At 44.0% G+C, this 16,860-nt stretch overlaps 1 protein-coding gene across 1 annotated transcript; it reads left to right on the plus strand.

The window, feature by feature from the left end:
• Positions 1-243: 243 nt before the first annotated feature.
• LOC308376265 (uncharacterized protein) lies at positions 244-15,057 on the plus strand (the record flags this gene model as incomplete). Its single annotated transcript, XM_080852560.1, has 3 exons — positions 244-1,058; positions 12,949-13,447; positions 15,028-15,057. The coding sequence occupies 3 exons, from the start codon at positions 244-246 to the stop codon at positions 15,055-15,057; spliced, it is 1,344 nt and encodes a 447-aa protein (XP_080708686.1).
• Between the last annotated feature and the right edge of the window lie 1,803 nt (positions 15,058-16,860).

Raw genomic sequence — 16,860 nt, forward strand, 5'->3', positions numbered from 1 at the left:
CATAGTATCTTGCATAGTATCTTTTTCATCACAAGCAAAGTTTTTTTTTTAAATGGCGCTTGCTGACTTGTTAAAATTCGACAAAACTTGTGAGTGTGTCTGTAAATGAAAACATTTGCCTGTATGTGAATGTGTTTCTGTCTGTGTGTGTACAAGAAAGTGTTCTTGAGTAATGTTGTGTCTCACCATGTCATATTTGGCTGTGCAGATTGCAGATGCTGTATCCCAGCGGACTGAGCACCCATGATGCAGAGGAAGCTTGCGCTGCTGGTTGGCATCGCTGCCTTGACCGTCCTCCTGATGCTGAGGTGGGAGCACACAACAACCCTAGTGAACCTCATGAGCAGCAAACGACCTTCAGCTGAGCCTGAACTGCCCCCGGACACCATCACCCTCATCCCAGGCTCCAGGCACCTCATGGTGTCTGCCTTTAAGGACCACAGACTGGGTGGGGCCATCAGGGTGATCAGCATCATCTGCAGGCAGGAGCTGCAGCCGCTCTACTGTGTCCTATGTGCTAACGCTAAGGATAAGGCTGATGCTAAGGCTGATAGGCCTCTGGGTCAGTGCACATCTTTTCAGGCAAAAGTTGACGTGCACAGTGATGACTTCGGCTTTCCTTTTGTGACTTCAGACGTGTTGTGCTTGAGTCCAGCATTACAGCAAGCCACACGTGTCAGCATCACAGCTAACCCATTGGCCAAATTGACATTTTTATCAATCCAAAACCTGGAGGTCAATGAATCATTTAAGTACAACTTTACTGTATGCATATCTAACCTTTTTGGGGAGTACAATAATGCCCTCCAGTTTGCACAAACCATGGAGGTGTACAAGCTTATAGGGGTTCAGAGGGTTGTCATCTACAACACCAGCTGTGGACCAGACGTTGAGAAAATTCTCAAGTACTACAGGAAAGAGGGCATGCTGGAAGTTGTGCCTTGGCCAATAGATAAGTTCCTAACGCCCTCTACTGGGTGGAAATATGACTTACACCATGGGGACATTCATTATTATGGACAGCTGACCACTCTGAATGAATGCATATACAGAAACATGTACCAGTCAAAGTACCTCCTGCTGAATGACCAGGATGAGGTCATTATGCCTTACAAGCATGCCAACCTGGAGAAGTTAATGGGCACTTTACAGCAGCAGCATCCCAACGCAGGGGTCTTCAGATTTGAGAACCACATCTTCCCCAAAACGCAGTTCGATGACAGCGGCAGATTTCGTCTTTCTCGGTGGAGGAGTGTGCCTGGTGTGAACATCCTGGAGCATGTCTACCGAGAACCGGACAGGAAGGATGTGTTTAACAACAGGAAGCTGATCATCAACCCCCGGAGCGTGGAGCAGACTTCAGTACACAACACGCTGAAGCAGTTCGGACTCGTATTTGACGTCCCTTTCAATATATGCCGCCTCATCCATGTCAGGAAGCCAAACCAAGCCCAACTCTCCAAAGACCAGCTTTTCGTCGACAAGAAACTCTGGGAATTTGAGGAGCTTTTGATTCCAAGTATTGATCGCGTACTAAATGAATCAGGTGTGTTGTGAAATACCAATGCTTCCTAAAAAACAAGCCAAATAAAAACTAAAAAACTTTTTGGACCCATTTTGGAGCCAAAAATAGAACTAATTGTAAAATATTTTTTTTCAGCATAGATCATTTCAATGAGGTGTCCAGAACAACATACTCAAAGTCCTAAGAAATCCTATTTGAGGAAATATGTTTAATTCTCATCAATCCGATATGTGTGCTAATAATGCCAGGCTACAATACACCCCAAAAATGTATTTTTTTCCCTTTACTCCTATCAATCAAAATAAAACTTAACACAATGAAAGTACCCATGAAAAGTAAAATGTTTTGTATTACAAGTTTTTCTTTTAATATGCAAATGAGCTTTTCACTAATCGAATATGCCTAAAATACACCCAAATAGGCTTAATTTTTATCCTTTACTCATACCACTGTCAGGGTTTAGGCAGGAAAGGATCCAATGGCAGACCAGATACAGTTGAACTCAGGCTTTATTTCCAAAAAGGTTAACGCACAGAAGATCCAAAGCAAAAACTCAGAGGATCAAAAATGGCAAGACTCGAAAAAACGGCAAAGAGACACAACAAGGAAGCTAGGCAGAGAAGGAATACATTTAACAAAATCTTTCACCATGCTACTCGAAACTGGGAACACAAGACTTGGACTGACGTTGGACAACGACCCGACAAAGGACACAGGAAACACTGAACTTAAAATAGCACAGGGGACAGGTGAAACAAATCAAACTAACAAACAGGGTGATATTGGGAACAGGTGAGGGAAGGAGAGACAACAAGGGAGCACATGTCAGGAAACACAATGACAAGACACAGGAAGTAAACCAAAAGCACATGTACAGGCAAACAAACACAAAAGCACATGGGCACACAAGTAGAACTCGAGTTGGCGGCCTCTAGAGGCCCGGAGGTCCCAACTGGTGACACAGGGTGTCAAGTCGTGACAGTACCCCCCCTCTAAGGGCCGGATCCCAGACGGCCCAAAGTCAATCAAAAGGTCCACATAGGGTGGGTGGAGGGGGTCCAGGGCAAGGACGGTGGGCAGGCAGGGACCAGGCTGATCAGGGAAGGGTCCGGCGGCCAGCCGGGTGGGCGGCAGAAGAGGGGTGGAGAGTCTGGTGGTCGACCGGGTGGGCGGCCAAGCAGGGGTAGACCATCCGGTGGCCGGCCGGTTCGGTGACCAAGCAGAGGCAGACTGTCTGGTGGCTTGCCGGTTTTCCGGCCAAGCAAGGGCAGAGTATCTGGTGGCTGGACAGGGGTGCCTGGGGGGCTCGAGACAGGGGCGCTCGGGACAGGGGCAGGAGAACCTGGGACAGGGACACAGGTGCCCGGGATAGGGACACCTGGGACAAGGGCAAGAGAACCTGGGACAGGGGCACAGGAGACATGGGCACTGGAGACCGGGGCAGTCAGGGCACCGGAGACCGGGGCAGTCAGGGCACCGGAGACCGGGGCAGTCAGGGCACCGGAGACCGGGGCAGTCAGGGCACCGGAGACCGGGGCAGTCAGGGCACCGGAGACCGGGGCAGTCAGGGCACCGGAGACCGGGGCAGTCAGGGCACCGGAGACCGGGGCAGTCGGGGCACCGGAGACAGGGGCAGTCAGGGCACTGGAGACAGGGGCAGTCGGGACACTGCGGACAGGGGCATGGAATGGCTCTGGGGCTAGAGCAAAAGCTCTGCGAGGTGCAGGGGTAGGCCGGGTTGCTGGAGCTGGAGCTAGAGCCCTGCGAGGTGCAGGGGTAGGCCGGGTTGCTGGAGCTGGAGCTAGGGCCCTGCGAGGTGCAGGGGTAGGCCGGGTTGCTGGAGCTGGAGATGCCTGGGCAGAAGCAGGAGGTGCAGGAGAGGGTGAGCGCCATTACCAACTCATCTGTATATACAAAGTACTGGTCACGCATGAAATAATCCCCCCCGATCCACCCACCCACCGGGCTCACAGTGGACCGTAGGAACGGAAGGGAACGAGACCTGAGGTGGCGTCTTGAGCGGGGTGTGCCTGAAAGCCAACCGACTGCCCGCATACAGTGAGTCCCGTCTGGGTCCGGGCTCAAGCAGAGATGAGAACAGTTCCTCCTCCTCATCTGAACTGTCCCCATAGGTAAAGTCAGTGTAGTCGCCTCTGACTACAGGCTTCTCAAAAAAGCGATCACCTAGGATAGGACCCCCATCAATAAACGCACCTTCTGTGAGTTGATCATCTGGGTCCGGGTCCTCCTCACTTGATGAGCTATTGTCCCAGAAAAGTTCCCACGGGAGCAAATGTAAGGCCTTATTGGCCTCGCAGTCAAAAACTCTGCAATCTGGGTCAAAAAGTATCCGGTCTGCTGGGTCCATCTTGGTCGGGTCGTTCTGTCAGGGTTTAGGCAGGAAAGGATCCAATGGCAGACCAGATACAGTTGAACTCAGGCTTTATTTCCAAAAAGGTTAACGCACAGAAGATCCAAAGCAAAAACTCAGAGGATCAAAAATGGTAGTGATGTTACAAATGAAGCCGAGGCTTCGGAGCTTGTGTCGCGAAAATGAAGCACTACCTCACCGGAGCGCGTATCGAGGCTTGTATCGTTTTGCCGAGATGACGTCACCGACGACGTCTGAAGCCTCATTTGAATCAAGTGCTTCACCAAGTGGTTCGTTCGTTCACTTTTCTCGGGACGCTTCGACTATACGACGGCCCAAAACTCATCTTGTATTCGTGGTAGTTATTGTCAATGGTTGGAGAATAAGCGATAGTTGGAGATTTAGATTGTTTGGTGTTGTTGGTAGTATAGAATATTTGAGATAGGCCTAGAGTTATAGAGCCAGTTAGAAAGAGAAAGAACTTGATCCAGTTGCACAAAGCACTTTCTCCCCCTTTTCAGTGCCCTGCACTGACCAGTTGTCCAGAAGCACTAATTGGTTTTACAAAAGTACTGACCAGTATTCCAAAAGCACGTTCACTATGTTCCAACGGCATAGAGAGTAAAGATAATTTACAGGCTTTTTTTTTTATGTAAAGCACCGTTTAAAATTCGCTTTGGTCAGGACTCGAAACTAAACAGTCCACCGTTCCAGCCGACGTCGCTTACCGTTGTGCCACCATGTAATCCTTGATTTACAGATCGAACTATCATTAGAACAAAGAATACAAAAATAAAGCCTTTATTGTACTTGTATTCGCCTACTATGAAATTTGAATTAATGGAGAAACGTTTTCTTCCACCATACGTTTGTGTGCATGTTATCTTAGCAGGCCTTGCGCACCACAACAAATTTAACAAATTCACTATCCCGAGAAAATCTTTCTTACACCGTATTTTTATTGACCTGCAGGTGTCACTAGAGAGCGAACGACGCTTCGAGTAGTGAACCTTTTTTCAACACGTCTTGCTGAAAAGCTTCGAGGGCTCATGAAGCTTCATTTCGCCATCACTAAAAAATGGCAAGACTCGAAAAAACGGCAAAGAGACACAACAAGGAAGCTAGGCAGAGAAGGAATACATTTAACAAAATCTCTCACCATGCTACTCGAAACTGGGAACACAAGACTTGGACTGACGTTGGACAACGACCCGACAAAGGACACAGGAAACACTGAACTTAAAATAGCACAGGGGACAGGTGAAACAAATCAAACTAACAAACAGGGTGATATTGGGAACAGGTGAGGGAAGGAGAGACAACAAGGGAGCACATGTCAGGAAACACAATGACAAGACACAGGAAGTAAACCAAAAGCACATGTACAGGCAAACAAACACAAAAGCACATGGGCACACAAGTAGAACTCGAGTTGGCGGCCTCTAGAGGCCCGGAGGTCCCAACTGGTGACACAGGGTGTCAAGTCGTGACAACCACAATAAAACTTTGCATGGTAAAAGTATTAATTAAAAGTAACTGTATTACAAGTTTCTTTTAAAATGAATTTGAATATGCACATGAGCACCCCCTAGATTGGCCATAGCACCCCCATAGCACCCCCAAGAAAATAATGGTTTATTTAGGCCTATTATTATTATTTAATTTCATTCTGAGTTCTTAATAAAATGTATTGTGTGATAATAATATTTGAATTAAAAAAAGAAAATAACAGATTGAAATAAACAGATTGTTCACGTAGCACGACACAGACACGTTGCGCGTGAACGTGATTGTTCAATGAGTAGTAGGCTAAGTAACAGTAATCCTCGCGATCGGTCAATTCTAAGTCAAGCGTTCACAAAATCACGAAAATGGATCGGTAGCCTATTTGATCCGCAAATTTCCTCGAGTTGAAGAAGATGTTCAAGAGGAAGAAAAAATGCAAGAGGTATTGGATTCTGTCCTGGTCCAAGTCATCCCTTCTACTGAGGGCGCTGCTAGCCATGCTTCTAGCACCCTGGGTGACTTAAGCATGAACGCCCAGGATGGTCCGAAAAGACCAATATTTCAAAAATGTTGTGGAAAGCTTGCGCTACACTGCTTGTCAGGGGATCTCACAGCGAGGCCACATTGAAGATGAGGATTCAGCAAACAGGGGTAATGTCCGCGAATTGCTATCTGTAATTGGAAAATTTGATAAAACCGTTCAGAAAAAGTTAGATAACAACCCGTCAAATGCAAAGTATGTGCACCATGACGTGCAGAATGAGATCATCAATGTAATGGCAGAAATGATTAGGAAACAATTAAGGGATGTTTTAAGCATAGTTTTGTGTGCACTTTTTGATCTCTTATTATTGTGGTTTTGAGTGCCTACTGTTTGGTTTCATTCATGTTTTTATTGATTGTGACCTAAAATAATATACACTTTTTGAAAGCATTTCTGACTCTTTGCCTGTTTAAGTTAATTCTATCTAATATTCTAATCTGCCGTCTTTAGTTAGAAGTGTATTGAACTTGGTATGTTTAGTTTAATTTGTTGCACATGGTAGTGGTGACCTGGTAGCCATCTGGCGCAAACTTTAATCCACATACTGAAGCAAGTGAAGTATTTGGGATTACGTTATCTATAACATGTTGCATCCATTTTGACCGTCGGAGATGAACGCGGCTTTGTGCGCGTCCGTCAGAAGTAGCCTAATGATAATAATAATACGATCGATTTGAATGGCGCTTTTTATGTAGGCTACCCCAAAGACGCGTTAGAGATCAAACGTGTAAACATATGTGACGATATGGTGGGGAGGTGTTGTAGTAGAGAAAAATGAGACTCATATGCTATCACCCTAATTTCATAGCACCCTCAGTAAAACGCCGAGCACCCCCATAGCACCACCAGAAAAAAATCTCTGGCACCGCCACTGGATGTCGGGCTCACCCACATCCTGCGAGAGAGGTACAAGCTCACCCACATCCTGCTTAGACACACACACACACACACACACACAGAGAAGGTGAATTAAAGCAACAACCGTTAAGTAAAAACCGTCAGCACGGAACAGGAAGGAAACAGAAACAGAAAAGTCATGTTTCAGCAAACAAAGGCATATGATTAACACACATACAAACTTGATTAAAGTCAAAGTTTATTATTTCTCCAGTCCAGCGCCCTCCGATCCAGGAAAGGAGATTTCTTTGCCGTCTCTGAGGTGAGTTTCCTCATCATGTACGCAAAGAGCTTTAGGAGTCGAGAGAAGCACTAACCATGAAGCCATGATTAACTCTAAACTGAACTCTACTCAAACTGTGTGGCAATTGAAAATACACGCTTTTTTTAAGGGGATGATCAAACAAAAGGTCTCGATAACCAGATAGCCAGACAATTGGAATTATAAATATCTCTGTGTGGTCGTATTATGCATCATTTCCTGTATTGTTCATACCTGAATGCATGAGGCAAAGACCTTTAAAGCGTACCAATATCTCAACTCCAAATAGCCTGTATCTGAGATTGATTTTGATCCATCTACCCATTTGCTAATGTTTGCCACGTAATCTACGGTGGCTGGAACTCCTGAATAATGTTTTATCTGAAATGAGGATAAGGAAGTGAAACCCATGACTCAATAATTAATCATGGATAAATTTCATTGAGAACCAGAGGGACCATGTCAATTTGTGGTAAAATGGGCATAGGATGAATCCCTAAAAAAATGTGTTTTTGTTTCCTTATGTCAGCCTTTTTCAGTGCAGTTTTTTTTATTTCTGTTATTTCAAAGTCAACTTGCCGTCTCTTTTCTGGCTTGGAAGGGGAGGAGCTTGATGGGAGGGACAAGAAGAATATTATTTGCATAGATCTAGTGGGAAACAGATCTCTGAACGGGGGCGTGGCTGGACATTCGACTGTATGAATACAATACATGTAAGCTTAGATGTTACAAGTGTCAGTCGAACTGAATGAACTTTACAACCCAAGTGAATAAGTCAACTGTAGAAAATAGCAAGGTTATACATAGGTTGGATGCCAATTAGAAGTTCCCTTAAATGACCCAATAAACCTGAATGCATGGGATAAAAAATAACATAACCTGAGATGAATAACCAAACCTGAAATGAACGGTGTGAGAGAAATGGTGAAGGAGAGACAGACAGAATGAAAGAATAAGAGTGCAGGGGAAGAGAGGATCATCACACTCAAAGAAAGGAGAAGCAGCAGCTGCAGAAAGATCAGAAGAAGTAAGAAAAGGCGCGCACACTCTAAAGCGGTTTTGCACCTCAAGACCCTTTGCATTTTCCATGAGCCAATCCCCTAAGGCCACCATCTGCCTTGGTGCCCCAAATAACATTGGGCCTCATTCTCTAACATTTTCTGAAGTTTTTTCTGAAACTGGACTTCGGAAAACCAACTTAAGAAAAAGATGTCCACCAGATTTATGAACGCCTAAAAATGTGTTCTTATGCTGCTGAAGTGTTCTCAGCTGTGTTCCCTCGGAAAAGAATTCAAAAATGTAATGCGCATTCTCGTGCACCTGAATTTGCATACATACACGCTCTGCCAGATCCTTATAAGGGCACGCAATTGTAGTCACGTGTGCAGTCTGAATACAATACAATACCTGCCAGATCCTTATAAGGGCACGCAATTGTAGTCACGTGTGCAGTCGGAATTGACCGAATCCATGCGGAAGCAACTCGAAAGCTAGTCATGTCAAAGCACAAAGTGAGCAACAGTCGAGTAAACATAAATCTAACTTCACTGGTGCAGAGGTGGAGATAGTGTTACAGGATGAAGATGTGTCCATTCTATTCCACTAGGGCTATATCAACGCGATTCAGTTAAGTGCTTATTTATTTATAAACTTACATTTACAGTGTCCGTGTAGTCCTTTTATTTAATAAGGACATCACGATTCCTCATCAATTTTACCCCAGCAATTTATACCTCAAAATATTTATATATTCTATTTTTTACCCAGGTTTATTTATCAGTTACAGGCTTTTCTCAGGAATTGAACCCGAGTTGCTGGGTTTGTGAACCAGATCTTAGCCAGGTGACATATTAAGAGGACCCAGTTGCAGGATGTCGTTTTGAACGTAGTTTCGTTTTATTTTCAAAAACACAAAAGATACTCCAATAACACAAAAGATCAGCAAAAGGGCAAAAGGCATAAACTAAATAATATACCAAATGTAGCTTTCAGGCGAGCCTGAACGATAGCTACCTGAGGGGAGCTTCACGAAGCCAAAAAGCAGCTTGAGAGCTGCAGCAAGACACCAACCCGGAACTAGCTAAAACTGGAGGCACCTCAGTGCATTTGAGGGCTGCCTGTCTTGTACAAAGACTCACGAAGACTATGTGCTTGAGAGCACGACCAAAAAACATGGGGACAAAAACAACCTAACGACCCGATACGTGTCAAGGAAACTAGCCAGGTATTTATCTCCTGGCTAATTGTGACAATGCAAAACAGGTGAGGGCACATAAAGGGAAACAGGTGAGGGAACACAAGGAAAACAAAAGCACATGTGAAAACATAACAAACATAGAAAGCACATGTACAAACAGAACCACACCACAAGCCTTTCTAGTTTGCGGCACCTAGAGGCTCGGAGGTCCCAACTTGTGACACCCGGAGGTCCCAAGTCGTGACAATCAGGTACTTTAGGTATGTTTGGTTACTACCTTAATAGCCCTTAAAAATAAAAGAATACCCCACCCATCCCCCTTATACATCCAAAATAGATGTTATGTGACTATGGAGAAATAGGCAGATCACCATAAAATCTCAGTGATTGACCTAAAATTGGTATTTCTGGTGTTTTTATGGCTTCATATTATTTATAAGTAAATATTGTTGTTATCTATAACTTTTCGAATGAAAGCCTATTTCTGTTATCAAGAATAGTAACAATTTGATGAAAAAAGATGATATTTCTTATATATTTAACTGTCTAAGGTCTATATCCCTCGTACGGGATATTTTTATTTTTTTGTCAAAAAAAATGTAAAGCTCTGCGAGTTTTCGTCTTAGAGACATAAAAAGAACAACCACGGAAACATTGAACCCTTTTCTTTTATAATATATACAGTTCAAAATTTTAAAATAAATAAACACTTTGTCAGGGGAATAGAACTGATGTGTTGCACTTTCTAGTATCTGAGTGGGGTTTCTGCTGCTAAGGACCCACCCATTAGCAAATGACAGCTATTCATATGATAAGGAGATGGTGATTCAGTTATCTCCATTGGGTCATGATGTGGCAAGATTCACTCCGGGGGGTTTGGGCCACAAAGACATTCTAGGGCCATTAGGATATGGCCTTTGTCTTTGCGAGAGGTGTCACAGGTTTGTTCACACCAACTCATCAATATGCATTTGTAGGGGCACAGATTTAGGAATGGTACAGGACACTCTGAAATTATAAATATGTGGTAGTGAAACAAGACATACTTTCTGAATGCTAAACTAACATGTGTTTAGCCAACACCTATGTTTACAAGGCTCAGAAATAAAAAGTCTTGTGAATAAATCTTTACAATGTGTTTATGTACAAAGTCTGAGCACCTCTGAAACAAGGATTTTCCAAGGGTATGTTTACATTTGATTTAAATTAAACTTTTTTTTTACTACATTCCTTAACATGATATTATTGCTGAGGTCGTCTAGAATAGAATCATATATTCCATTTGTGCATCAATGTTTTAAGTTAAGCAAAATGTACAAAAACATCAAGGCATGTCAGACAACTTAGAAAAGTCTAAAAGGCCTTGGACCTTAGAGTGTTAATAAAATTAAAACAGCCTGGGGTCAAATTGCATGCGTACAGGGCATTGAACACATATCATCATGATAATTTTGTGTTTACCCAGTTGTCCCCATTTAATTAGCAAAAGTCATTAAATATGAAGCAAAAAACATTATGTCAATCATTAATTTAGAGATGTTAAACATTTAATTGGGTCAAATTGACCCCAAACATAATAGGAGGGTTAACTATGACCAGACTCTGGGGTGCCTAATAGCAACCAATGTATGGGGGTTGCTGTGAACACAAACAGTCCACTTTGAGAAGCTGTGGTGTGATGTGACTACTACCTTTTCACTAGCCTGGTCATTACCAGCCTGTGACTCCATTTCTTTCCGTCAGTCAGTCTGGCAAAACCCCATGCATTTTCGTTTCCGAGATGGGCAGGTGCTTAGCTTGAGGTTTAAAATCATTGGAGTTCCCTTAACCAATCAGCAACGTTTGGTACGCATTCGGTCCAGAGCCATACGCTATGTTCCATTTTCCCTACCTACCGTACCTACCGTACCTATACTTATACGCAGTACACAGTACACACTCACTAGGTACGCAGATTCTCAGCAGGTGAGTGCTGCTCCAAATCTAATACTCCGTGGTGCACTTACCGGAAATTACGATCGCGACAAGCCCCGCGTTCGTCTTTTTCGAGCTGAGCGGCTCTGCCTGGGTCCGCCTCTTCCGCTACGTTGACAAGATGGCGGCCGTTGAGAATGGACAGTGTACCCTGCTTCCACACTCAGCGTTTTGACCGTTATGAGTACAGATACGGGTCCTTTGGGTATACTTCTTTTCGACGCGGAAATGGGAAATCGGAAAACGGAACACCCTACATACTCACACTAAGGATGGTAGGTACGGTAGGTAGGGAAAACGGAACAGAGCGATAGAGAACAGAGTTGCGACACTTCCATTGACTCCCATTGTAAAAAATGGCGGACGACACTTCCGGGTTATGGAAACGCCAAAAGTTCCCAAGTTCCAACGGAGCCCCGTTCATTTCAACTGCGCGTCAATAACAATTACTGCTAAGTTGATGAAATAACAGCATTTTAAACCGTTTTCACCCTTTTAAGCATTAGCTATCAGTAGTATACTCTTAGACATCGATATTTTTTACATTTGGTTTGCATGAAATGTCGATGTTGATGTTAAACATGTAATGGATGTATAGACCTAACTGAAAGCTTGGTAACGGAGGCTAATGTGAGGTAATTAACGTGATAATTTCGTGAGGTAAGTCCTTGATAAGACTTTTTGTTGACAGGTGACATTATTATGTAAAGTTGTTTTGATTGTTAGGTTTTAAAACATTACCAAAATAATACCACTGCTGCTAATACTATTAGTGCAGTAATATAGTGTTGCCAGGCTGGTCTGCACACACACACACACATACAATAATATTAGTGCTGTAATATAGTATTGCCAGGCTGGTGTGCTTTCAATGTGTGTCTGAAGAGGGTATCGCAGTGTTAGACAGTCATGTGTTCAGTGTTACGTGTGTGTGTGTGTGTGTGTGTGTGTGTGTGTGTGTGTAATGAGAGTGTATAGAGAGTGTGGCTCTTCTGAAGCAAGCCTGTGTTTTGATCAGTGGGTTTACTAGAGAGCCAAAGCTAAAAACATGTTCTTCCTCCTCTTGTCTCCCTCTCTTCCTTCTCTTCATCTTCTTTCTCTCTCTCTGTCTCCTCCTCTCCGCTCTTCTACCCCTGCTCTCTCTCCATCACCTCTTCATCCTCTGTCTCTTTTTGTTCTTCCTCCTCCTCTCCTTACTCCTCTTCCTCCTCCTCCTCCTCCTCCTCAGTGCACACAGGCAGTCCACCAATAGCAGGTCTCCTCCTGGCGCTGGTCGACCCAAGCCCATGCCATTATCTAGCAGTCTATCTCACCTATATCACCCATTGATATGATGCTGGCAATGTGTTATATCAAGTATAGATTAAGCTCTAACTGCTGTGTTATCTTACCATTTTCCCTGACCCTGTTTACTTTTTTACGGCTTTGCCTGGCTCCTCCTCCTGTCTGTGTGCTGCATCTGATTCTTATAGGTGAGCTGGGCGCAGGTGCTTGGAGTCGCGCTAGGTCTGGGCCTTTAAAAGCGCTTCAGACCAGACTGGAAAGAGGGCATGCTGGAGGTTGTGCCTTGGCAAATAGACAAGTTCCTAACGCCCTCTAATGGGTGGAGATATGATTTACACCATGGGGACATTCATTATTATGGACAGCTGACCACTCTGAATGAATGCAGATACATGTACCAGTCAAAGTACCTCCTGCTGAATGACATTGATGAGATCATTATGCCTTACAAGCATGCCAACCTGGAGAAGTTAATGGGCATTTTACAGCAGCAGCATCCCAACGCAGGGGTCTTCATGATCGAGAACCACATCTTCCCCAAAACGCAGTTCGATGACAGCGGCCGATTTCGTCTCCCTCGGTGGAGGAGTGTGCCTGGTGTGAACATTCTGGAGCATGTCTACCGAGAGCCGGACAAGCACGTGTTTAACCCTACCAAGCTGCTTATTAACCCCCGGAGCGTGGAGCAGACTTCAGTACACTCTACACTGAAGCAGTTCGGAATCATCTTTAACGTCCCGTTCGATGTATGCCGTATCATCCATGTCAGGGTGCCTCTGCAAGGACAACTCTTCAAAGATCACCTGTTTGTCGACAAGAAGCTCTGGGAATTTGAGAAGCTTTTGATTTTGATGTGGGATTATCCCTTACCTACCCCACTCCCACGAGTGCTATATTGCTTTTATAAAACAATTCTACTGTCAACAAATGAACATTTCAACACGAAGTTATTGATTAAAAATGGTTTATTTCGCCATTGTTTCTCCGCAACAAAAAATAGTTCCATTGTCCACGTCTTGGTTTGGAATTTTAAAAACTTTGAATTAAAGGTTATCATCAATGCGAATGTTTCATCGCGGAGTGATTTATTTTTAGCTGTGAAAAGTCCCGTAACTGTAGGTATGTTGACGAATAACCTAAAGCATGGAACGTCTCTCGACCAATCAGAAACAGCTAAATTACGCGCTAGAACCCAATTGTTTTATAATTAGTATTTACATTTAACACTTATATTTAACATTTATATATCACATCAAACATTAACATTTATATTTACATTTAACATTTACATTTAAATTTAACATTTAAAATTGCCATGAATTTCCATGAATTTCTCTCTAAATGTTTCAAAAATGTCATTTGAATATTGTCGTGCTATTTTTCCCATATTATAATGCTAAATGTGCCAAAACTGAGCAGGATTTTAGAACGTGCATCATTTAACAAACGGCGCCCCATACTAAACACACTTGCTTAACCAGTCCTATTCATCGCCGCTGTGTCACAGTGTTTGCTGGGAAGTGAGCTGGGATCTGAGCCATCATATAAATGCCAAAGATATTCCCTATGACAGGGAGGCACAACAGGCAGGGGGCGACAGCCCAGCACCTCACACACACACACACAAACACACACAGGCCAGCACCTCACTGTAAACAATAGGTCGTATCAGGCTCAGACAGGCAGTGGATGTGAGTGTGTGTATGTGGGTGTGTGTGTGTGTGAGGTGCTTTCAGGAAGTGGTAGGGCTAACACGGCTCGTTTCAAATAATTGTTCCGGTGAAACATTGTTCAGATGTCCTGACTCAACCTCTTACGGTGCAAATCCATACAAGCGATCTGAGCGACGCGATCAAATTCCATTGCTTTGAGTGGGCGTGTTCTTTCTCTGAAATGTTGGCCACTGCCGGTGAAATATCGCTCCTCATTTGCATAAGTTTGAGCATGTTCGAATTTTCATCAGGCGCGTCGCTCAGATCGCTGGTTTACGTCACAATGGAGCTGGCTCCCGTTGAAATGCATGGGGTCGCCCAGATCGCGTCGCCCAGATCGCTTGTATGGATCTGCACATTTAGACTTAGACTGGAGTAGTTGCAATACTGATGAATCTTTATTACAGTGTAACAAAGCTGAGGTTGTCCTCGGAGCATAAAATAATCAAATCAAATGATACAATCAAAAGTGAAGTGCATCATGCGCTGCTTAAGGTTTAGAGTGATCACTCAGAAGTTGAGGTGCGAGGTTGTGCTGAATAAACAACACAGGTTAGACCACTGCTCTCCCATGTGCACATCCACGGCTGAAGTGCCCTTGAGCAAGGCACCTAACCCCGATCACTGCTCCCCAGCTCACAGACTTTGCCTCTTGTGATGTGTATTTATATAATTGCCACAAAATAAAATTAAATATTTATATTTAAAAAATGTCCCCATTTATAAAATAATCCCACACTCCCTTATTCACACAGTTGTATTATCTCTGCAACGGGTCTCCCTAGAGTGGGGGGTAATGTGTGAATATGGCAGGGGAATGAGAAGGAGAAGAGGGATGGTTTGACAGCTCGTTTAAAAGTAATGTTTTATGTTTTTTTCTTCTAATATATATAAAATGTACCTCCTTTGAGAACTGTCTCTGTCTAAGCAACAAACTCTTGCCCGATCTGGCAACACAGATTACTATTTATTCATTCATATTGCTGCAGCTTCCTGTGTAGCTTGCACACATTCAAAAGAAATTAACTTTAACCATCCCTCTTCTCCTATTTACCCTGCTTTATTCAGTGGGTACTTAGATATTTTCAGTGGGGGTAGTGGGGATTTATAACACTGCATGATATGCCCTGTATTGTAATTCCTACGTGGCTTCTTATTCTTGTTAGAGTGCATGAAATGCCCTGTATGGTGTTTTTGCGCTTTTTTCAGCTCGAACCGCTTAACTTAGAAACTTAATTCAAAGCACATTCGACAATTACCTGAGACAGCACGAACAACAGTATCAGAAGGAGCAGCAGGCACTGCAATCTATTCTGGAGCATTGCATCAGGCTGTGAAATGTTTTGAAAGGTGTGCTGAAGCTGCTGAAAGGCAGGCTCGTGCGTATGAGGTCCTAACGAGCGTAAACATGCAAAGGAGCATCTCTCCATTTCCACCTTCATACCCATAACGTTCTGACCCACCACCTACCACCTTTCTTAGGCTGAATCCCATTTCACCCCTTAGCCCTTCGCCTTTCCCCTTCCCCTCCGTTTTGCGCGTTCACGTGGAGGGGTAGGGCTGTCCCAAACCTTACTGCACAGCTGGCATTTGATAGGGGGTCATAGACCTTAACTTAATTTATTACAGGAAGCCAGAGCCATCTGCCAAAAGACACTAAGCCCTGTCCAGGGAGAAACCCCCTACCAGAGGCAAAACACGAGCAAACAGAGCCAGTGGACTTTATAAGGCCCAATCCCATTTCTAATCTCTACCCCTACCCTTACTCCTACCCCTTTGCCCTCGCTTTTTCAAACGGAGCCATAACGTAGGGGTAGGGAACGCTAGCCTTTCGAAATGGGATAGCCCTTCAACAATTACGTACGTCATCAGTACGAAGCGTCAGCTGTTACGTAACCGGAGAGCGACAGCTGTCACTCACCAGACATAAACAAACATGGCGCCTGCAGCTGTTATTTACACAATGCAACATTTCATCAAACAAGTTTTAAAATCATGAATTACAAAGAAAATACTTTCATTTGTGTGATGCTTTCCCTGCTGTTTCCGACATTTTTAAATGGACTCGCGATGTTTCTTCTTTAATGATCACCGGTTCGCAATGCATTGAGGGAAATCAGCCTACCCCTCCGTTTGAAGTGTGCCCTCGGAAAATGTCCGTTTGGAGGGGTAGAAAGCGCTTCCCTTTCCCCTACCACTCTGTCTTAACGTGAATTGGGATAGCACTACCCCTAGACATGAACGCGCAAAACGGAGGGGAAGGGGAAAGACGAAGGGGTAGGGGGTGAAATGGGATTCAGCCTTTATAAGCCAAACAATAGATTTCAGTTTACCATTAACTATAACTGAGGCCTACAGTTTTGTTATTTTCACACATGTTGTGTAGCACACAACACCCAACCACAACAGTTGGCATGAACCTGTAATGAATGTCTGATCTTTTGGAGAGGATGCGCCACCTTGCTTTCAAATTTCCAAAAGCGTGCTCCACCCGTACACGCACCTTGTTGAGCTGATTATTAAAAAGCTGTTTTTCCGCAGACAGGTTGGGTCCAATGAACCTCTTCATCAGCCAGGGCAAGAGTGGA

The sequence above is a fragment of the Sprattus sprattus genome (genome assembly GCF_963457725.1).
Source record: "Sprattus sprattus genome assembly, chromosome: 15".
In the NCBI taxonomy this organism is placed as follows: domain Eukaryota; kingdom Metazoa; phylum Chordata; class Actinopteri; order Clupeiformes; family Clupeidae; genus Sprattus; species Sprattus sprattus.